The sequence below is a fragment of the Herpailurus yagouaroundi genome, unplaced genomic scaffold, assembly GCF_014898765.1.
Source record: "Herpailurus yagouaroundi ecotype Mexico unplaced genomic scaffold, PumYag 29, whole genome shotgun sequence".
Lineage (NCBI taxonomy): Eukaryota > Metazoa > Chordata > Mammalia > Carnivora > Felidae > Herpailurus > Herpailurus yagouaroundi.
In genome coordinates this window covers 5,270,421-5,293,796 of record NW_024412377.1, presented here as the reverse complement: position 1 = coordinate 5,293,796, position 23,376 = coordinate 5,270,421, and the positions used below count along the sequence as shown (strand labels likewise).

The following is a 23,376-nucleotide window of genomic DNA, read 5'->3' as shown; positions in this document are numbered from 1 at the left end:
CGTTCAACAGGCTTGGGCAAGGTTAGACTCCTGCATTTTGCAGCGGCACGGTACGGGGCCCGTCATCTCCCCTAGGCGAGCCCACATTTCCTCATCTTCAGACTGGGATTTCCAGACCTTGACTGGTGCTTGTGGGGATCACTGGGCCACCGGAGCGGGGTCCTAACGGAGGCACAAAAGAGGCCAGCGCCATTGCTCTGAATCGTTTTCATTTTGGGAACAGCTGCTTCTCACCCAAGTTGGAAATGTTTATTTTGGAGATAATTTGAAACTTATTCAAGTATTAAGACACTGGCTATAGTTTTAATGAAAGGGTCTCTCGAAAGAAATCATCCCTCACCTCTGGTGATTACATGTCCCACAGCTTAGTGGTTAATGAGCAGGTGATCTAATTAATTTCTATACTGATTCCCCCATGGCTGGTTTTATTGTTTTGATGCTCTAAGGGCATTTGACACTGAATTGTTGACAATTTCAAGGCTGAGTGACTCCTACAGGTTTCTTTATTCATTTGAAAAATGGTATTTTTTTTCATCATAGGTGTTTATTAGTTCCACACACCCACCCCCAAACAACTAGAAATAGTTTATTTGGAATGCCTTTGGGTACATTAAGCCACGTATGTAATAATATAATAGAAAATATATAAATTTTGGAGGAGGGAAACTTTTACAAACTACTCTTTCTTCGGCTTTGGCAACCAAGAAACACCAGGCATCTCTAAGAGATGCCTTCATCTGAACGTGACCACAATAAATCAATGTCAAACTGAATTCTGGTTACTTTAAGCCAGATCCTACTCCCTGAACCTTCCACTTTCAACAAGCAGGGCCTGAATTGGAGAAGGTTTCAGAAGATCTCGTTTATCAGGCATCAAGGGAAAATTAAATGTATCGAGAGGGCGTTCTGCAAGAACGGATGGTTAGGGAGAGCTTTGAGCAGAGACGCTTGCTTGCTACCAAGGTCGCTGGGCCGGCTAAGTGAGCTGTAGCCCTCTCGTCTGCATCGTTCGCCCACAGGAGTATGTGCAGTTCCGGAGCTTAGGGAGCCTTGACTGGGAGGCACACTTTCAGATGTAGGGAGCAGGTGGGTTTGCATTCTAGGCTCGTCTTGGGCACTGATCCCTGGGAGACTCCGAACAAGCCAAGCCCCTGGACCTCACTGCACCGGTTTCCTCATTTGTAAAGCACAGGGGGACTCAGGCCGGGGACCAGAATCGCCTGGACGGCTTGTTATCCAAACACGGTGCATGTGCTGAGCCCCACGGCTAGGACCTCTGCCTTGGCAGGCTCGGGTTGGGGCCTGTAAATGAGGTGTTGCCGCTGCTGGTTGGGGACCACACTCGGAGAGATCGTATGTGTGGAGACCTCTGCAAGATAGACTCTGATAATGACTCTGATTGCTTTAAAACGTGTACTGTTTGGCGGGGGGGGGGGGGGGGGCACCTGAGGGGCTCAGCTGGTTGAGCGTCCGGCTTCGGCTCAGGTCATGATCTCGAGGCTTGTGAGTTCCAGCCCCGTGTCGGGCTCTGTGCTGACCGCTCGGAGCCTGGAGCCCGCTTCGGATCCCCCGTCCCCCTCTCTCTCCGCCCCTCCCCTGCTTGTGCTCTCTCAAAACTAAATAAACATTAAAAAGAGAAAAGTATACTGTTTGGTTAAGACTAGGAACACAGTTCCGGGGGAAAGAAACAACTGTCCTTTTGAGTTCTTTTCACCAAATTCAGCATATCCCTGTTGGGTGAAGAAAGCCACGCTTGAGGGCGCTTGGCAAATCACCCAGCTGTGGGTGTCCACTAAGGGGAGGTGACGTGCCCTGGGACGGGTGCTGCAGGCTCTAAGGAGGGGCCCACAAGGTGCAGCTGATGACCATTATTACAAATGACACAGGAGGCTGGTCTGAAGTCAGTGAGACCCCAGGCCTCCTAGGCCACGTTTCCATGACAGCGAAAACAGACATCCCTATACTACGTTTCCTCTTCCGGTCACCTTTCTGGAGATCTCCAACACTGCCTGACTGCGGCAGACCGTGGAACACATCATGCCATATTCCCACTTCGGCGAGGAAGGCCAGTTAGGAGTTTTGAGAAGTGCTTTTACGTGAGCCTGAGTCCTGGCAGGATAGCACCGGCAAGAGAAAGCCCTGGGGACCTGCCAGGGTCTCACACGGTCATTAGCTCTCCCAGTCACACCTGATCCCCTAAGCTACCCATGAAGAAATACCCCTAAGAGAAATTAAGCGACGTGGTCAAAGTCGCACGGCCAGAAAACGGTCAGTGAGGAATCCAACGAGGGTCCAGTGCTTCGGGTCTGAGTTGCCAAGAACAAGGTGTTCCTGGTAGATTGGGGTCCCCCGGTTGTCACACACGCCTGCCTTGAGCTATGAACAGAAGCCAAGGGTGCCCCACCAGGCTGGCGTGTGCGGGTAAGTGCACGACTCTTGATTTCAACTCAGGTCGTGATCTCACGGCTGGTGAGTTCGAGCCCCACATCAGGCTCTGTGCTCACAGCGCTGAACCTGCTTGGGATTCTCTCTCTCCCTCTCTCTCTGTCCCTCCCTTGCCTGCATTCTCTCTCTCCCTCTCTCTTTCTCCCAATAAATAAATAAATAAATAATAACCTTAAAAAAATAAAAAAAACACACACAACATTTTCCCCAGAAAATATCCTCTAGAGATGCCACAGGGCGCTCGGAGCATTTCCGGAGAGTGGCAGAAGCAAGTGTCTACCTCACAAGCCTTGTCCTGATCTGAATTACCCAAGGATCTCCCAATCGCTGCTCCTGGGGCGCGCTTTCTGAAACAACCGTCAGTCAGGACGATGGAAAGCCAACCTCGGCTGTGGAGCGAACCGCAGGAGAAGGAAGAAAAGGGGGAAAAGATACAGACTATAAACCAAAGTACGTAAAACTTTTAATGAATCAACCTTACAAAAGACAATGGCATCAAAACGTCGGACGCGTTTGGTACAAAACTGGTCCTAGGCTATGAGAACTAATTCTGGTGATGGGTGGCTGCACGCCTCTGGCCCGAGACACGACAGAGCAAGGCGACAGGACCGTGGGTCCCGTGGATGGCCGCCGGCGATGAGATACACTGGGTGAACACAGTCAACTTCCATGTGGGGCGACGGAATCAATTATTCACAAATACTGTGTAATATCGGACTAGCGGATGCGGTTGGCCAGCTACCATATTTTCCAGGAAAAAAAAAAAAAAAACATGCACTGGAAGATAATATACACCCCCTAGTTTTATTGCCTTAAGAATTTTTGTTTATTTCACCTCTGTCATCTTTGTGAATTCTCTGAGCGCATTTCTCCCATAACACACACTCCTTTTCCTTCTGCTTAGGAGTAAGCACAGTGCAAGTGGCAGAGCGATCTTGGGACACGTCAGACACCAAATGGTATGCCACCAGGTCAGAGGAACGAGTCTGAAAAGGCTCCATAGGACACAACAGAGCACGCACACCAAAAACGAGAGACAAAGCTCGCAGTCAGAAAGTGCATTGTACCTTCCCGGAAGTACAGTCTTCTTGCCGAAGTGGAGGCAACCCCCTCAGGATGCCACGTTGCTCTGGGAAAGGGACCTTGACATTTCTGTGTTTACAAAGTACGTCTTCAGCTCCCCCTTGCCTTTCACGTTGATTATTCCTCGACATGTGCACGTGTACCCCAGGGTCTGGAGGATGAGGCTTGTCTCCTCAGTGACCTAGAAGCACATGGACAGACGAAGGAGCGGTCAGTGCCTACGAAACACAGCCTCCGGAAGGTCGTTTGACCGCAAAGATCAGGAGCCAAAAGACATTCACGTTCTCTGGCCCTTTCATTCCACTCCTAAGAAATTAGAAGAAGACAGAATCACGCAGGAGAAGAAAAGCCTTTTAGGGACAACACGTTATTTCATGCTGCAACGGTGACAGACTCTAAACCACCTAAAAAGTCAAGTGATCTTCAGGGCGGTGTAAACCAGGATGCTGTCATGATCCCTATCGTGGCCGAGACCAGGAAATAAGGCAGGATCTGTTCACCCCCAAAGGAAAAATTGAAGCCCAGACCCACGCTATGACTTCAGCTACGTGAAGGTTACATATTCACATATAAGAGACCTGGAAAGGGGCACCTGGGTGGCTCAGTCGGCTAAGCATCCAACTCTTGATATTGGCTCAGGTCATGATCTCACGGCTCGTGGGATTGAGCCCCGTGTCAGGTTCTGTGCTGACAGTGAGGACCTGCTTAGGATTCTCTCTCTCCCTCTCTCTTTGTCCCTACCCTGCTCCCTCCTGCTCTCTCTCAAAATAAATAAACTAAAAGAGAGAGAGAGAGACCCGGAAGAGGGAAAGTAAATCAAAATATACTGTAGTGGGATGTTACAAACTGTCATGAATGTCATTTCACAAAATCATGAATGTGAATAATGGACTTTAATTCAGATGGGAGAAGACACCTTGAGAAGCACCGTCAGCTCCCGCAAATGGCCCCCTGCTTCGGCGAATGCTCGAGAACAAAACTAAAAGGACACTAGGGGTCTGCACCAGCCTTGGCACGGGCATGACACGCTGAGTCAGGTCTTCTCAAGCTTCCTCCCTTCACCGAGCTGACACAGAAGGTGACCAGGGCCGGGCCCCTCTCTTGCAGCCTGTCGACGTGATTCCCGCCGCTGCCCCGCGAGGCCAGGACCCCCACTGCCGAATCGCCTCGGGTCCCGCTGTGTCAGATGGCAGAGGAATTTCCCGGGTAGGACGGCCCCTCTCTCTTAGGGGAGAAGGGTTGTACCGAGTCCTGCCCCATCTCAGCCTGAGCGTGCACCGTGCTCTCCTCGGGGGCCGTGTCTGGGGATGACAGCTCAGGTCTGTGTGGCATTTGTCTGCTTGAGTGTTGACGAAGCCTCCTGCTGAAGACGCTTTCTCAAGCAGAGAATGGGTGAGGTGAGAACAGACTAGGCTACCAATATAGAGGCCTCAGCTTCAGAAGTGAGGGCAGACCCCCGTGTCAGGAACACAGTCCCCAGCCAGGCCTCCCAGGAAGTATCTGGCTTTTGAGCAGAGAGGGAGGAGCTGTTTTTTTCTAGAAACCCCTGGTAATGCTGCTCTGAAAGCAGGGGAGAAAGCAGAGGAGGAGGAGGAGGGGGAGGGGGAGGAGGGGGAGGAGGAGGGATTTCCTCCCCTTGCATCAGAGGATGAACATGGCACCCGTGGGACCCGACCACCTTGGCCGTGTGGGTGGCACCCACATGCTGTGCAGGCTTGTGAACAGCACAGCAACGGTATCACACGATTTTGCTTTTGGGGTGGGTGCCGTCGGGGGACCATGCAGTGGTGGGGGCAATGGCCACAGCAGTGAGCCAGCCTCCTTGAGCCTGGTGGCTGAGAGAGGTGTGAGGCAGAAATAGGAGGGCTGTGCTTATGAGAATCCAGGGAGATATCCAGAGGCCCCCAGAAGCAAGGGTGAAGGGTGCCATATAAAGATCTCAAGGGTAGGCTGTTGGAAAGAGCTGGAAAAACCACCCTCCCTGTACTTTGACTCCACGGCCAGCCCCTAGCACAGGGGCCAATGTGTGGGTCCTTGGGACCCTTGTGACCAGAGCAAGAAAAGAGGGTCACAGGTGCCGTATGTTCATGTCCTGTCCTTTGCTAGCTTGAGCCCAAGTCCTGGGGAAGGACAAGTGTAGCTGGGAGGTGAAGCCAGGGGCACAGGAAGGACTCTGGATCCTGGGGAAGAACCGAAGGAATACGGACAGAGCCGGGAACTCAGATTCCAGACAGGGTCTCATGGTGAGAGTTCTCAGGCATAATCAGAATTAGAGAATTCCAGAGGCGTCTGATTTCCGACCTGCCACAGAAAACAAACGCATCTGTTGGAGCCTCGGGGGTTAATTCTGCAGTCAAGGTGTTTACTGGTGTGAAGTATCACCACGGGCATTTGTGAGCTATCCCTTGGAATCTGGGACACCGACCACACAGTTACCGTGAAGCAAGGAGGAGGGAACTGTCTCCCCGATGAACAGCAGCCAGTGTGCCTCCAAGCCCGGGGGCGGCCTGGCTGGGTGACACGCGAGCTTTCTCCAGTGTTCCGTGAGCTTCCAGGCTGGAAAGCGTGGTGGGCGTGGAAGTTCTTTAATCAACAGGACCTGTTCCTCAGGCCCGGGAGAAGCTTTTCTGAAGCATCGTTTCTGATTCTTCCTGGCGTCTCACTACTTTCCTTGCACGTAAGTGGAAAATGCGAAGCTACCGGAGACGGAGTGAACTGCGGCCTCCGGAGAAGGAACCTGCTGGACACAAGCCTCCCGGCGGCTGAGCTGAGTGAACACACGCGGAGGAGGGGCTTCTCCTCCGGGCTCCGGGTGCACAGAGACCCTCCAGGGGGCGCTGCTCAGCACTAAATCACCTGGAGTTTTATGAGGCCCAATATCCTCCTGGAGACGGAGACACGGGAGCTCTAGCTCATTTCAAACACTGACCTGCGGGGGATTACGACCTCCAGGAGGGAGCACTCTCTCTGAACAGCCTGTCTTAAATGGGTTTTGATACGTATCCCAAATGCTTGAAAACCACTTGGAGAGTCGTGAAACATGTCTTCTGAATGTTCCAGGTGTGGGAAGGGGTGGGGGGGGGGGCTAGGTTGGCCTGCAGGTTGGGAACGTGCGTCCTTGATAGGAGCACCCTCTCCCCACACCAGACACAAGACCCCACGCTGTACAGGATCGCTGGAACATCCCCGGGGCATCCGGAACAGCTAATGACACGCAGGCAGAAAGCCCTCGAGGCCGTGGTGCCGTCACGGCACGGGTCAGCGAGGTGCCAAGGTGGTAGGCCGCGCCTCTCGTGGTGGGCATCTAGGCCATCTCCACACACCGTGACGACCGCTCCAGCCCCGTTTCTGGTGAGAGCTTTGTCTGGGTTGGCTCTCGTGAGCACAGCCAGCTGACTCTTTTCCCTTGGCAACGTCTGGGTCTGATTGGGAAGCCCCAGACGTTCCTCTCCGCCCCACATCGCCTGCCATCTCTCCCCGTTCTCTGTTGCTTACTTTTGGCAACTGCTGACTAGTCATCCGGTGGGAAGAAGGTGAGATATAGGCCCCGTTCCATACAAAGATTCAAGATATGCTATAGAAGGTTCACAGAAGCAGAGGCAGGTGAAGAGTGTGAAAAGCAAGTAGGCAGAAGTTTAATGAGAAGCCCGCTTTTGATAGCACTGGAGCTGGTGTCTTCGGCAGAATTTCAGAAAAGAACTCTAAATCTCCATCGGAATGTTAGGAGGCAAGGTTACCTGAGGACAGGGGTCAAGCCAAGGCACACAGAACAGGGACTTGTCGAATTCTCCATAAAGGGGGGTGGGGGAGAAAAAAGCTTATTATTTGCGTCCAGTGGTTTTCACACGAATTTGCCACTTGGCAGGAATTTATCTTCCAGAAGTGAAGCGTGGAATCTGGGGTGAAATGGGGAATCACTGCGTGTTGAGGCAGTGGCGAATAGAAAGTTCTGCACAGACACACACGTGCACACGTTCTTCTCATTAGGAGAGGTCGGTCTCTCCTTCCAGGTGTGTGGCATTCTGCCCGAGCAACCTCCCCTGCGTGGATTCCAGTGCCGTCCGTCATTCTCCATATCCAAATCCCATGCTGGCCCGATTTGGCGTTGCCATTTCATATCACCCTGAATCTCGTCCCTCGTCTTTCCCCAGTCGGCTCCTTTCTGCCTCCTTCCAACTCAGCCTCTGGGACGGGAAGTCTGGGGGCTCCGTCTGGTTTGGGTGGTACAATCCCTCTCCCTTGCAGGGCTCCCTTCAAGGTTCTGGTGCCAGGAGATGGAAGAGGAGAGAAGGGGCCAGCCTTGACTCGCTCGGGTGTCAGACTGCCATGTTGATCGTTGGCCATCGTCGACTTCCTCCAAAGCCATAACCTTTACATTATTACGTTTCTCAAGTATTGTTAACGGCGAGTGCAGAAACGGATGACCATTTCCCCAATAAAAAAGACTTATGTCAATTTCAGGTTCTTTTCACCATTGAAGTTAACTACCAAGATTCTTTGTTCTAATACATCATTGTCATTATGATGATGCTCATTTATGACTTCGAAGAGGATAGACCTGGCCCGTGATGACGGAGCAGACTAGATTACCTGTATTTTGTCCAGCACGCCGGTGCTGTCCATCCTGCTGGCCACATTCACGGTGTTGCCCCAGATATCGTATTGTGGCTTCTGAGCTCCAATCACACCGGCTATTACAGGCCCATGGTTAATACCTGCAATGCATCAGAACCGGGCAAGAAGACTCAAGTTACAACGACTGTCTTCAACAGAAAAGTTGTACAAGAGGATTTCTGAATCATCATTATGCAGCCAACATTAGCCCAACTCACGGAATTCTAAAACAAAGAAAAATAATTTGTTTCTCTTCTTGGTCTTGATTCATACATAGGTACCCAGATATCATTTTTATTCCATAATAACATAAAGTTGGCTATGCTTTCAAAAAACCCAAACATTGTATCAGGACACCTGGGTGGTTCCGTCGGTTGAGCGTCTGACTTCGGCTCAGGTCATGATCTCCTGGTTTGTGGGTTCGAGCCCCGTGTCGGGCTCTGTGCTGACAGCTCAGAGCCTGGAGCATGCTTCGGATTCTGTGTCTCCCTCTCTCTGTCCCTCCCCGGCTTGCACTCTGTCTCCCTCTCTCAAGAAAATAAACATTAAGAAAATTAAAAAAAACCAAAACATTATAATAGTTTTCTTAAGTTTTTTTTTTTAAAGATCTTTGATTTGGGGACAGAGAGAGAGAGAGAGAGAGAGAGAGAGAGAGAGAGAAGGGGAGGAAGAGGGGCAGAGAGAGAGGCAGACAGAGGATCCAAACTGGGGCTTGAACTCACCGCAGGGCTCAAACTCATGAGCTGTGAGATCATGACCTGAGCCAAAGTTGGTCACCCGACTGAGTTTTCTATGTTGGTACATAATCCTAGATAAGAGATGATCACTGTTCTCCAGCAGTTTTGCGGTTAATGTTAATTTTTGAAATATACATCTTTCTGTTTTAAACAGCTACACTGAATGGATATACCACATTTACTGGCAGTTTGGTCACCGATGGACTTCTGGGTTCATGCCAACATCTTGCTGAATCCGCCACTTGCCCCCACACCAGTGTGGCATTTTCTACCTGCTGCGCACTGTAAAACTCTGGGGATGCTCACAACAGCCTTGTGCGGTGGGTACTGTTATCACCACCTCTGGATTCAGGCAAGAAAGCAGGAGAGGGCGCCATCAGACAGGCAGCCGATGGCAGGGGCAGCCAGCTCTGTGGCCCTGCTGGTACGGATGCTGCCATGAGCTTCCCGTGCACGAGGCTTCTTCCCACCTTTCAGGTTGTTGCCTTTGATGATGTCCCAATGCCAAGTTTACTGAATTCCAGAGGACCATGTTTGTGCCTCTGATTTCCATTGCTAAAGCACCTTCAAAGGGCTCTCTCAACGCACACCGTGCTAGTGAGGGAGTCTACCCAGGTCAACTTTAGAACAATAACAGGTCCTAGTATGGACAATATAGAGATTTTGACGGAGTTCAGATTTGAGGAAATTCTCCTGGGAGAGGCCCCCAAGAGCGTCACGTTTGGACGGGTCCTGGGATAGACAGGCTCGTCCCTGGGGAGCAGGTGCAACCCACAGGCCGTCTCCGCACAAGTGGGGGGACGTCTCTTTTGCTTGGGTTCTTGTCCCCCTTGAGCTGGGCTCTTTACAGCTCTGCACTCATCAGAGTGAGGACAATCCAGCCTCTGGCATAAACCTCCTCACAAACTGTGATTCTCCAGGGACAGCCATCAAAAGGTTGCTGGGGAAACTCAGGAGGCACCACTCTCCAGCCCTGCTGCCCCCTGGCTTGCCCATGTGACTGCCCAGATAATCAGGCAGCCTGGGCCACCACTAACAGAGGAGGCCATTGCTCTGATTGTCCTCTCTGTAGCTGCAATTATAACCCCACGGTTATTACGTGCTGACACCTGAGCTCAGCGTGAGCTTTCACACTGCCCGAGACACGGAGACGGCACCTGCCATCTCCTTAGAAGTCTGATCAACTTCTCTAATCAGAGAGGCCTGGGATTCTCTCCCAACTCCCCTGCACCAGGTAGGATGAGTCCTTGCCCCAGGATCTCAGTTCAAACACACAGACCCATAGTTATCCCGGGAGTGGTGCGGAGGAAGGCCACGGAAATAGAAACAGAGTTATTGACTTCGGTTGATTATGCCCTAGGTATGTGTTCTCTCCTAGATCTAGGACTCCTGCCTTGCTGCAGGAGTCAACTTGTACTGATTAATGAGGGTGTTTTTGAGATCCCTTCTCCCACTGCTGTACTGCTTAGTGCACTACGGCTTGTTAGAGACCTGAGGCAAAACTTCCTCTTTGCAATGGAGAGGTAGGCAGGAAACGGTATAAACGGCATTCCACAAAACCTTTGAAGGTACGCAAGAGGCAAGAAAGAAATTCTGCTTTGCTTTTGCGGGGTGCTCAATAAAGCCCACACTGTACTTTAGACACCCCAAAGAATTTAGTCCAGCCGCTGGCTGCTGGCTGGTGCCCTCAAGCCCCCTCTGCCATCAGCTTTCCTCCAGGCTGCTGAATCCTGCTGGGTCAGCGCCTGGCGGGGTAGGCAGTGGGGAGAGGCTGGGCTGCTGACTGCTGGCACGGGGTCAATCTCCACTTAGCGCAGGAATGTGCTCAGATTTTGGTTCCCGCTGACCGGCTGATTCTGCAGCTTGACATGCAGAAGAGGACGTTAAGAGTGAATTCAGCATTTCTTATTTGTATCATCTAATTTTTTTTTTTTTTGAAGTATTACTCTTCCAAGTTCCTACCATGAACTGCCACTGGATGGCGCCACACACCCAAGTGCAGCAGGGCAGGCAGACCCCTGAGAGAGAGGCCGAGGGGTGGGGAAAGGCAGCCCCAGAGGCCCGTGAGACCTTGAGCTTCCTCAGAAACCTAAAAGAGCTGCCATGTGGGGTGACTGTATAGACGTTATTAGTTATTCAGTCATGAGTGTAAACACTCAAATTCTTCTCGAAGAAGGCCTATTCAATTGCTCGCATTAATCTGGAAAATACCGTTAAGGTCCAAGACCAAGAAAGCTGTGATGTTTGGGGAAGTAACACATGTGATCAGCAAACACTGATCTCTATTTCACTTTGCAGTAAAGAGCGGTAGTATTTTGTTTTGAATACGTTTACTAATCGAGCAGATCATTCCAACGTGGAATAAAAAAAAAAATTTTTTTTTTTTTTGAGGGTAGTTTGAAAGGTCGAGGAGCTCACTTTCTAGGCTGTCAAAACAATAAAGAAGCTCGAGGATCTAGGGGACACTTGCATGTTGGATGTGGTCAGCAGGCTGGGGGGAAGCCTCCCACCGGCCTGCCCCTTCTCACCTGGGTATAAGGTGAGGCCCATTGTGCACGGAGGTGAGAAAGTATAAAGCAAGACGTGTCCAGGTGCTAACAATGAACAGAATATATAAGCAGTCAAGAGGCCACATTATAAGAGATATAAAATATTTCTGGGTTTTAAAATTCAGAACATAGAGCAAAGGAAGAAAATCGCTCGCCATTTATCGGGATTTTTTTTTAAGTTGAAACCTGTATCCAAAAGCAGGGAAAAGCCATTCAAATGGAATTTGTTAAAAGAGCTCCTCTTATGTGTACTTGCTTTCAGAAGAAGCAAAATGTGTTGCCAAGAGGAACATAAAATGGTCAAAGCAGCTCTTACCAATCACAAATGGCCATAACCACAAATATGGCAAGACAGCCGCGTGCTAAGCCGAGCACGTAAAACACACTTTTTATTTTTACAGACGTTTGTAAAAGGCAAGTAAGCACGAAACATGCTCATGGACCAGCTTAAAGTAACGGAAGAGCTTACTAGAAAATTTAATTTTGTTAATGTTTATTCTTGAGATAGAAAAATTTTAAATCTTAAAGGAAGCTGGCCTTTTCTTTCAGGGCTGAATCTTCAATCAGAAAAGCTATAGCTATTTCAGAACCTGGGACGTACGTTTGGGGCGTTAGGAGGTTGTGAGCCTAGGAGCGTGTGACTATTTCAACAGCTCTAAGCTGCCTTAAAACTTTTTTTTTTTTTTTTTACATTTTTGGATCTCCAAAGTCTGGATGCATCTTCCAGCCCATGCTAATTTCACTGGCAGCTGATCCTGAAATAATATCGTGGTTTGCAGTCAACGGCTCCTCAGGATGGTCTGAGGCCACGCAAGCCGTGGCTGGCGGAGGGGCCCTGGCAGGATGAGGCCGTGGGACTGAAATCCAGCTCACGGTCCACTTGCTAGACATAGTGCTCGCAGCCTGGGTCCAACCAAAGGGGGTTTTGTTTTCTACTTTGTACTGAAGTGCCTCAGAGGCCCCTAACTTCCCTGAGCCTGTCCACCCCCTGCTCCCCCAAATTCAGTCCTCCTGCACTCGAGACACAACCGCCAGGACTCTAGTCCGGCGTGGCAAGATGGCCGACGGTCCCGGTGCGCCTGTGCCCTTCCGCCCCCCCCGGAAGTCAGAGCCCTTCACACAACACTTCCGGTGCGCCTGTTCCTTACGCCGTGCCCTCCCCCGGAAGCCGGCGCTCTTCACACAACGTACCCACTCGCAGCTTGAAGTCATTGAAGGAGTGTTTGTTGATAGCGTCCAGCTTCCCCACCAGGGCAAAGGCAAACTCCACCATGGTGCCGATATGCATGTACTGCCTCTCGGGCTCCTGAGAGGAAACAAACACACGCACGTGGGGTTAGAGGTCAACCGGCAGGGAAACGGTCCCTTGGGTCACAAACCTGGGCTCCAGGCAGACAGCAATGCTTGAGGTCAAGGGCCGCAATGCCCGGCAGACAGGCGTGTGTGAGGATTACCCATCCTCCCAAGGGGACCCTGTGTCCCGGTTCATTCTTGTGGCCGCGGGCAGACCTGAGACGCTGGAAGACACGGAATGGGACCTATGTGGTCTTAACCCAGAAACTGCCGGCAGAAGACACTTCGAGGAGGGGCTGGCTCCTGGTTCTCCGCTTGCCCCGCATACCTGTCTCCCCCGTTCTCCGCTGGCCTCTGGCTCCGAGGGTGACCTCTGACCCCTGCGGGACTGGCTAATGGGAGGGGCCAGGGAAGGTCAGGGAGAGCAGGGCAGAGAGGTCGGTGTCCTTTCCTCCCCTTCCCTACTCCACACCTGCCACACGGCTCACCTCGGTTCTGGAAACACCCCATCTTCCCTTTTAGGGGAAGGGTGTTATGTGTCTCCCCCCTTCTCCCAAATTCATAACCTCCGAATCCTCAGTATTTGCTTTGCAGCTTCTCATGGCTATCATTAAATAAGAGATTAGGATCCAATGAGGGATTAGTGACGAATCCAGCATGACTTGGTGCCCTTCTAGAAAGAGGAGATTAAGACACACAGAGAAGGCGACACGAAGAAGCAGGGGAAAGATGGCGTCTAGGAAGCGAGGACAGAGGCTCAAGAGACACCAACCCCATCTGCACCTGATCTCTGACCTCTAGTCTCCAGAAGTTTCTGTTGTTTAAGCCGCCCAGGCTGTGGTGCTGTTACAGCAGCCGGAGCCCGCGGATACAGGGGGGTAACGATTTCCTGTCTTTACTGTCCCTGGGGGATTTATCGCCCCTTGAGGAATAGTTATCAAACACATAGAGCTGGAGGAAAAGACCAGTTCAAGGCTCCCAGTGAAGGTAAGTGGGAATCTGTACTCCCATTTACTACTAATTTCTATTTCTATTGCTATTTCTATTGCTATTTCTGTTACTAATTTATATTTACTATTAATTTGTAACACCTATTTGTATTTCCTTTTGAAAGTCACCCTTGTAAAATTTCTATTTTGGGTTATTTTATAAACACAGGTTCTTTACTATTATATGCATATAACTCATAAAATGTGTTTACATGTCCGAAAGATTCCCGCTGCCCCAATATTTAACGACTGGGCACACCAAGAAGGGGCGTGAGATGCAGTCCCAGCGCTGGCCTGCATCTGTGGCTTGTGGTTTAGAATCAGTGCGGTCTTTTATTTCCCTCACTCGTCTGTGAGCTCCCCAAGGGCACAGACTATGTTCTATTAATCTGCGTCTCCACAATATGAAAGTGTCTGGCCCAGGAGAGGCACCTGATACGTGTTTATTGAGAGACTGCATTTAGATCGCCGGTCGGGTAGCCGAGAGGAAGTGCGTAGGAGGAAGGGAGAGCCTTGCCGAGCTCTGGTGGAAGGTCATTGCCGACTGATGCTCGTTTGGGAAACATACACCCGGGGCGGGGCGGGGCGGGGGGGGGGGGGCACTGACGCACCCACTGAAGTGGGGGAAGGCTCAGAAGAGGACACAGGGTATTCAAGTGGGAAGACGGGGAGCAGCCTCAGCCGGCTGGGGGAGGAAGCAAAATCAGTAAGGATGCTAGAAATACTTGAGAGAAGAGCAGGAGGGGCGGCCCTTTGTGGAGCTCAAGTGTTTGATCCCGCAGGGGGCCCCAGCAGAGCAAACTCAGAGAGAGAGAGAGAGAGAGCTCTCAAGACGGTGAAAGGGGAGGGACATGGTGACCATGGGGCGCATTCACCATGGAGGGTGAAACCAGCAACCAGCTCTGAGGGTTTCAGGAGGGATGAGGGAGGGGGACAGTGGAGACAGGGGATGTGTCCTGCACCCTGAAGGTGACAGGGGCATGGAGAAAACCAAGGTAACGGCCAAAGGAGGAAGGAAAATGACAATGGGGTTATTCCCCGAAGGAGTCAGGAAGGGTAGCACCAGGCAAGTCTCTTGATGTAAACACTGATGACACCTGAGTCGGATCATTCTTTGTCCCGGGCCGCGTCCTGCGCCCTGCAGGATGCCGAGTGGCACCCCTGGCCTCCTCCGAGAGATGCCCCCTTCCAGGACTGACAAGAAAAAATGTCCCCAGACACTGCCCAATGGCCCCGAGGGGCAAGCAGCTGGCCGCTGAGATCACTGCACTAAATAACATAAACACGAGCAGAGGAGTCACTGAGAACGTTCGTTCTTCCTCTCCTTGGAGAAATCCTATCATTCCAGAGAAAGACCGATGAAACGCTACTGTTGCCACAAATCCTCAACTTAAAAATTGCGAGAGAAAATCCACACAATTTAAACAACTGGAACTATGGAACACACTGCCAGCTAACGTCGGTGAAAATGCCGTCATTTCTTTTTTTATTACAGTTTTTTGTTTTAATTTGAGAGGGGGGGGAGAGAGAATGAGTGGGGAAGAGAGGCAGAGGGAGAGAGACAGAGAATCTCAAGCAGTCTCCGTGCAGAGCCCGACACGGGGCTCGATCCCACAGCCCTGGGACCGTGACTTGAGCTGAAATCAAGAGTCAGACGCTCAACAACTGAGCCATCCAGACGCGCCACAGAGTCATTGCTTGACAATGGTTCTGCTCTTCTATCAGAGCTTGCTAATGTTTCTGGTCTCGTGACCCACAGGGACGGTGTGATTGGGAAGTTCATGCCTCCAGTCCATTGGAAACATCTTGCTCCTAAACAGGAAGCACAGGGGCTCCTGGGGGGCTCAGCTGGCTAAGCATCTGACTCTTCGTTTCAGCTCAGGTCATGATCTCATGGTTCGTGGGTTCAAGCCTGGCTTCGGGCTCTGCGCTGACAGTGTGGAGCCTGCTTGGGATTCTCTCTTATCTCCCTCTGTCTCTGCCCCTCCCCTGCTCTCTCTCTCTCTCTCTCTCTCTCTCTCTGTCTTTCACACACAGACACACACACACTCTCTAAAACAAAATAAACTTAAAAAAATAAACTGGAAGCACGAACTCTTAAATCAACAGGCAGAATCCTGTGAACATCACGACTGTTCCAGCAAGGGGGACAGATTTGCCACAGGGGGGGAAATGGTTTGCTGTCTCCTGAACCATGGTAAGACAAACCAGCTTCCTCCCCTGATAAATGATCACCCAATCTGTTTTCATGCAGCGGGCGTAAGCTGGAGGTTTTACCTGACCTCCGTGATGAATGAAGAGATTGAGTTCTGGGAGTGGGGTTTAAATCCAACGTCCGTAACTTGTTCGGGCTTAGTAAACCCTGGAAAAAGTTATGCTCGGTCTCAAGAAGAGCTCAGTTCGTTTCAAGAAGTCTTTATAACTGAGCTTTTGATAAATATTTGATGACAGTATAAAGCAGCTCTTTCTCCCACGACCCAAGTGATTTCTGTGAGACGTCTCCAAATATTTAACCGACTTCCAGGGACATGGCAGTAGACACATTGAGCTCCCGGAACACATCTTGCGAGCCGTTTGCTTTGGCAATTCCACCAGCAAGGAACCCCGCTTAAGTACATGCGTCTTTACTGAGGTTGTTTTGTAACTCAAGTGCCTGTTTGGTAAACACCGAATTTTTTTAGGCTGAAATTAACGTACACCTTGCCTCCTTCCTTGACCTCTCTTCTCTCCTCCCTTCTCTTTGTCCACCCAGCAAACATTCACTGTGCCCCTGCTGTGGTGGTATCTACCTCATGCTGAAGGTTTACAACCACTGCCCAGGAGCTGTTCTCCCACTTGAGGCCCCTGGGAGATCCCCTGAGGTCTGTCCTTTCTCTGAAGGGAACGTCCACTGTCGCCCCGGTGAGCCGATTGGCACGGCCTGAAGATCGGCTTGCGCCTGGGGCGACACTCGAGTGTCCGGAACCTGTCAGAGGACACCCCTGGGACTCACAACGTCCCAGTGTGAACCCAAACCCCGAGGCACGAAGAAGGATTTATGGAAAATGGCCTGGCTGCTAGGCCACCTGTGGACCCGTCTAGACTCAGTCAACTCACATTCACTGTTTTCCACACACCTCACTTTACAGAGAAAGTATTTTACTAAAATGCACATTAGGGGATGTTCTAGCAAGCACCCCCCCCCCCATCACGTTTTAAACCATTTTCCATGAGAAAGTTAGTTGCCAAGCACACGGGTCACTCAGACCCACTGTCATGGTTATGAGGGTCCATACCTGACGTGGCCCGGTTTTCAAATATACTAATGGAGGAGTGACAGTAAGATCGTCCGTGCGGACACTGGAACGCTGACCTTGTGCCAGCTGCTGGGAATTCTCGAAGGCTACATAGCAGCAGTGTGCCTGAAGGTATTTAATCCTCACGCTGAGTCCCGTGAGGGACTTTCTGTCTTCGTCCCCACCGTGCAGATGGGGCAAGGGAGGCCCCGGATGCTTCCTAACGGGTAGGAGCCGCACAATCAGGCTTCCCCGCCAGGAGTCTGAGTCCGGGGCCCTGTCGTAGCAGCTCTGTCGACTTGCCCCCCACCCCGTGTGCATCTAGAACGCGGTGGGAACTGCGCCATTGGCATTTTATGTGTCAGCCTCGAATCTTCGCATCTTTGTGTTTCCTTCCACTTTAAAACATTTTGCGCTGCACTCAGTTTCGTGAGCTTCCTTGGGGTAGATGTACGCAAAATATGCACAAACGTGTGAACAAACAGGTAAGCAGTTTTCCTTGATAGCCTTGACAGTAAATGGTGGCAGGTAGGTTGGATGATGAGCCTAAGAGATACTCAGCTGACGGAGAGCTATCACCGGGAAGTCGTCACGAATGGTTCTGGAACTGCCCGCCACCCCCGTGGACAGCTGAAACCGTACTCGGTATCTTCGAGCACGGACGGTGCATCCAAAACTAACGTTAGTATTCCATGTCCTACGAGACAGCTTTTCTTTTTGACTCTCCTGCTTTGCCGATGGCATCATCAGCAGCAGATCCCTAAGTCGGAAACCCAAGATGCTGGCGAGCCTGGCCTTCTACGCCCCCTCCACCGCGGCCCCTCAGCTCCCAAGTCCGCCTCGCATGGGCACACTTCTGCCATTCACCTCTTCCTTTATTTTCCCCAGGACCGCGGTTTACATCCTGACCACCGCTTGTCCGAATGTAGGAAGTTCCCGAATTAACTGTCGGTGCTTTGGAATCAGGCAAAACTAGGTCCAGCCCCAGGTTCTATAACCGTTAGCTGTGTGGCCTTGGCTGAGTCACTCAACTTCTCTGGGCATCAGTTTCCTGGTCTGTAACGGGACAAGAACTACTATCTCTCAGGGTTGTGGGTAAGGTGAAATGAATTTGTTAGATGGATGCAGCCTATATCCTTGGGGCTCAGGATTTATTTAGTTTCTTTCATGATGGTTTAGAGAAGCAGGTCACCCTGACGTGAAAAGCATCAAGGAGGAAAATGTCAGAAACTGTCTCATGCCCTCATTCAGAACCTTCTCCCTTCGAACACACTGGGCATCCTATGGGGATGCCCGGCTTTGACAATGACCTAAAAGTCTGCCATTTCCAGTGTCTTTGAGACTCTCGGTGGATATAGTGAAGATCAGTGGTTTAGTTTCTTTCGGTTTGCAGCTTCCTGTTAGTAGCACGAAAGCAGGAAGAGATTTCACTCTGCTTACAACACATCACGGTAGCTTTGGTGTTTGTACAGAAATACACAGCATCGGGTGCCGCTTTTCAGTTCAGCAGAGACCCGAACTGTTTTCTACTTTCTCCAGTAAAGGGAACTATGGTTATTAGTCTCAAGGTGTGCTTTAGCTACCAGGAGCCCGGCAGCAGAGGGTCTCAGAGCGACTCCCCGATTCTCCCGTGGTCAACCTGGCAGAGACCCCTTGCTGTGGATGGACGTTTGCACCCCCGAGAAATTCCCATGTTGAAGCCTAATCCCCAGGGTGATGGATTAGGAGGTGGGGCCTCGGGTTAGGTCATGTGAGGGGAGTCCTTGTGAATGGGATTAGCGCCCTCACTAGGAGGGGCTGGGGACAGCTGGCTTCCTCTCTATGCCTTCCGCCAGGTGACACACAGCGAGAAGACAGCCACCGGAAGACCAGCAAGAGGGTCCTCGCCAGACATCTCACCTGCTGGTGCTTTGGTCTTGGACATACCAGCCGTTGGAGCTGTGAGAAGTAAAGGTATGTTGTCACCCAGTCTATTGGCGGTTGCTAGAGCAGCCTGGGCTGACCGAGACTGTCTCCGGTTTTCCCAGACACTCTCCACGTCAGCCGGCATTGGAATCGTTTGCACACACGCCTTTCCCGGACTGTAAACTTGGGGGAACGCTTGCCACAGTGGGGAAAGGAAACACCTGCTGGATGTCCCACGAGCTGAGTAAAACCTAGAACAGCCGAGCCTGAGACGGAGCCATTAACCTGAGTCGCTGGATGCGGATGGGAAACGTTTTTTCTTTGCTTTGTTGGCAACTCAGTTTTGCTAATACGCTGGATGCGCGAGTGTAGGCATCTCATGGGCTGATCGTATGGAGCCTGGGAACTCATCTGGGGGACGGGGGGATCCAAATAAAGGAGACACGCTGGCGCCCTCCGCAACGGTGTCTCTATGGGGTGAACTGGGCAAGAACCAGATGGAGCCAAGGGTAGTGCTTAGTAACTACCCTCAACCTGCCACTCTGGGTCCGCTGCTGAGTTTGTTGGCATATAATAAATAAAAATACTAAATTCATTTTAAAATGATTGTAAAATCAAGTAGTTTTTACTTACAACAAATAAAATAATTAAATAGACTAAAAAGAGACTAAGAATACAAATGCTTTCTAAAATTTTGAAAAGCACCAGTGCTCATTCCAGGGTGAAGAATAAAACCTCCCTGCCTCCTCCTGCTTCTCTGCTTCTTCCCTCCCCTGTATTTTCTGGAGCAACGAATTATTTCCTGTCAAAGTGGTGCCAGCAATGAGTATCCATCTACTTGAGATTGTGAATGAGAGCTCGTGGTTTGGTTTATCACAGCAATAATATAATCCAAGCGTGAATCTGAATGCAGAGTTTTCATTCTTGTGTTTTTGTTTCAACCTATTTAAGTTGTCAGTGATGTTTCTCTGAAAAAGATCAGAAGCATTTATATAATGGCTACAGCCAGAGAAACCCTGGTCATTGACTAGGCCACGAAGGATGGTCTTCATAAACCACAGAGCCCCTCGGAGGTCGAGGAGGCGAGGCTCTAGAGTGCAGCAGAGGGAATGGGGCAACAGGGAGTCGTGGGGAGTGTGGCAAACTGAGAACACGCTCAAGTCTAAATGAAGCAGCTGCTTCTACGTTCCAGCTGATGGACTCTGTCATCGGGGATGAAGATCAGGTAGATAATCTACCAGTTTTCAGGAGAAGCCGGAAATGATAATTTTTTGGTGAAATGTCCTTTTTCTAAAAAAAGGACTCTGTAAGTCAAGAAAAACATACTTGGGACCACAATTTGCTGTCAGGGTTTACCGTGCAAAGGCCATGGCATGGAACAAGCAGGAGGCTTTGCACCTGGGTGTCCTGCAAGCAGGTGAGGTCCTGGCAGGTGGGGGCGGGGTGCCGGCTGCTGACTTCCGTCCCTGGACGCCTACTTGTCAGGCGCGTGTTCACAGAATCACGAGTGGGGTTAGCACGCCAGCCTGTTCCCAGTCTGACGTTTCATTTCTTGACAAATGCCTGCTTCTTTTAAAAACAATCAGTTGTGATGCATAATGCAACCGACCATTTTGTCACGTTGCCTTTCAGCTTAAAATCAGAATGTACCGTTTCATTTAAAAAATCCAAACAAACGCGGTCAGCCCTACTCTGACCAGGTATTGACAGGCTGCTATGCATCCGTTTTCCCAATGGAGAAGTTATGCTGCCCCCCAAGTAGAAAATGAGGAGGTTTTCTAGTCTTACATGTAAGAGCTCGATTTCAAAAGGCTTTTACCCAGATAACTCTGCCTCTTTTGGGATTTAACGAAAGCACATTAATCCTTGATGAACCCAATATATTTTGCAAATCGAATGTCTCTTGTTGCCAAACTAAATGTTTGGCCAAACAATACGTAGCAAGGTTTTTAGGCTTACAATGAGGAAAACAAGTAGGTAGGTTACAGGTGGGTTACAAAAGGCAGAAGACATGTTCATTTCAAATATCTACATTGATATTTATCAAGTGTTATCCCCCCACACCAATCAAACGTAATGTGCTTTCCCTGGAGCAGACTTTCACTGCACTTCAAAATATTTCTAGGATGACCTTACCAAGATCTAATTAATGCCCGAAATAGAAATAGCTCATATGGAGAACATTCTCTGCAGGGACATGACGACATATCATATTGCATTTATGTCCGAAACCCTCGTAGCTGTTGTGTTGGAGGGAGCGATAGTAACAATATGCAAAACAGTGTACAAGTCACAACTGTATTACTATGGCTTTTAGCATTTTTATTACCTACTGTGGCCAAGGAGTATTTTGCATATTAATGCAGTCTTCCCAATGGCCTTATGAAATGGGCACGCTCCCCATTATGTAAGGACACGGGAGCGCAGAAAGCTTAGCTACTGCGCTAAGTCATGAGTGGCCTCACTTGAGACTCACGTTCTTTTCCACTCGAGCTTATCGACAGGGGTGACTGGTAAGAAGTTGGGAAGCAGCCCAGGGGTGGCTAAGAAGGCCAGTCTGGTGGGTGCGGTTGATGAAGGCAGGAGGGATGGGCAGGTGGGACAGGAGAGGTGGGCTAAAGTGAGGCAGGAAGCAGCAGTGAGTGACGGGCACAGACGTGAACGTGGCACGGGAGGGGTGGTGAAGGAGCCCACGAGGCAGCAGCAGAGCTCTGGACCAGCAGGGGAGCCCTGCCCCAGGGTTGGCAGCCCAAGTCTGTCGCTGCTTGTTCTCTCCGTGACCTTGGGCAAGTTACTTCACTGCTGTGCCTCAGTTTCTCCTTCTCCATCTGTAACATGGATGGTTGGCAGGGGGGATCTCTCAGGCTTGTCAAAAGTAGACTCAGGAGGCATTTTGCGAGTGTTTGGAAACGTCAGGGGGAAGAAGGAGAGGGTTTGGATCGGGAGTGGCAGGTGTGCGAAACAGGGAAGGGAGCCACCCACTGTTCTGGGAGGTTAGGTGGGCACCTTCTCCGTCCTCCGCCAACGAGCCGGAGTAGTCGCCATGCACACCGCCCCCTGCTGGGGGTTTTGGGGACGCCGCCTACGACAGGGCACTACGATCTGGATGGTGGATAAGAAACGCACTTTTGCAAGAAAGCTGAAAGTGACACGCTGCCCGTGGGAGGCAGGGAAATGGGCTCTAGACACAGGAGGTCAGAGGAGGCACAGTTCCTCAGGTCAGGGCGCAGGACAAGCTCCCGTGAAAGTCGGAGCTTTGCCTCTGTGGATGGTGTCTTCAGTATGCGTGGGACGACTTGGAGAACTAGTGGAGACGGGGCTCTCCAGCGCCATCCTCAGAGACACAGGGGATGGCTGGGGCCCCGTTTTGGGAGAAGGGGGACGGGAAGAAGATGAGGGGGTTAGAACTGGCTGTCCCTGGAAAGCTGGAATGGTAGGTCCGGCCCCACGATCAGGGTGGCAGGTGACGGTTTTGGCAGGGGCTGAATCCGCAGAGGGGATGGATGGAGACCCCTGACTGAGAGCAGCTGTCAGGGCAAGAGCACGGACAGTGTCCCAAAGGGATGGACCACGGGCAGGTGACAGACAGGGGGACTTCTAGGCGAAGGGGGCCATCAGCTCTACCGGACGCCACAGGCAGGACTTCAAGAACGAGCGGGAGGAGTACACAACCCGGCTGGGGCTCTGGAATATGGAAGTGCTTCCTGGTCTTCAAGAGTGGGATTTCTGTTGTTGGTATTGGTGGTGATGGGGGGCGGGACAGGGGCCCCGGGAAGGGGAAAGATAAAGGCGGTGGATGCGGGTGATCAGTCCACAGAGTGTGCCCGAGGGAAAGGAGAGACGTGGGCTGCAGGGCCGGGGTCTGGAGGAGGCAGAGTCAGGGAAGACGGGCAGACGCGTCAGGCTTTACCGGACGGGGGAGGATGCGCCCACCCCACACGCTGAATGCTGAGTGGGTCTACACCAGCGACGCCTCTGAGAATCTCCGCGCTGAGCCCCACAAGGGATCAGAAAGCGGCTACCGGTGAGCTAAGGTCTGGACTGGGCGTGATCAGGCCAAGGGCCCTAAATGACTCCGAGAGAGGAGATCAGCTGGGGAGGCCTCAGAATCAGGGCCCAGATGACAGGAGGTGAGTGAGGCGCCCCCCTCAGGCACAGAATTTAAGGAGGCACCAAAAAGCTCAAGAGTCATGATAAATGACATCCTAATGCAGTATTTTAAAAATAAAAATGCAGAAAAATCCAGAAGGAATGTAACAAACTTTTAAATGAAGGTAAGTATGTGGTGTGAATTGTGTCCCAACCCAAATTCCTATCTTGAAGTCTTAAAATCCTCCCCACTAAGAACTTTTCCTTTCTTTCTTTCTTTTTCTTTCTTTTTCTTTCTTTCTTTCTTTCTTTCTTTCTTTCTTTCTTTCTTTCTCTTTCCTTCTTTTCTATTTCTTTCTTTCTTTCTTTCTTTCTTTCTTTCTTTCTTTCTTTCTTT

At 50.9% G+C, this 23,376-nt stretch overlaps 1 protein-coding gene and 2 long non-coding RNA genes across 5 annotated transcripts in view; 2 read left to right on the top strand and 1 right to left on the bottom strand.

Moving 5' to 3' along the window:
- Window positions 1-2,890: 2,890 nt before the first annotated feature.
- ADCY2 (adenylate cyclase 2) overlaps window positions 2,891-23,376 on the bottom strand; it is a 391,814-nt gene continuing 371,328 nt past the window's right edge. For 2 of the 3 annotated variants that reach the window (XM_040493706.1, XM_040493715.1), the window contains 3 exons: window positions 12,620-12,734; window positions 8,119-8,243; window positions 2,891-3,709 (listed from right to left, as the gene is read on the bottom strand). In XM_040493706.1, coding sequence (XP_040349640.1) covers window positions 3,557-3,709; window positions 8,119-8,243; window positions 12,620-12,734 — 393 coding nt within the window. In that variant the 3' untranslated portion in view covers window positions 2,891-3,556. The remainder of the gene's footprint in view (window positions 3,710-8,118; window positions 8,244-12,619; window positions 12,735-23,376) is intronic. The other variant, XM_040493720.1, reaches the window with a different exon arrangement.
- LOC121042452 (uncharacterized) lies at window positions 5,135-9,550 on the top strand. The gene is made up of 2 exons (XR_005796216.1): window positions 5,135-6,588; window positions 9,034-9,550. It is a non-coding gene; the product is annotated as an uncharacterized LOC121042452 (long non-coding RNA).
- LOC121042456 (uncharacterized) lies at window positions 17,469-19,798 on the top strand. Its single transcript, XR_005796222.1, has 2 exons — window positions 17,469-18,713; window positions 18,821-19,798. It is a non-coding gene; the product is annotated as an uncharacterized LOC121042456 (long non-coding RNA).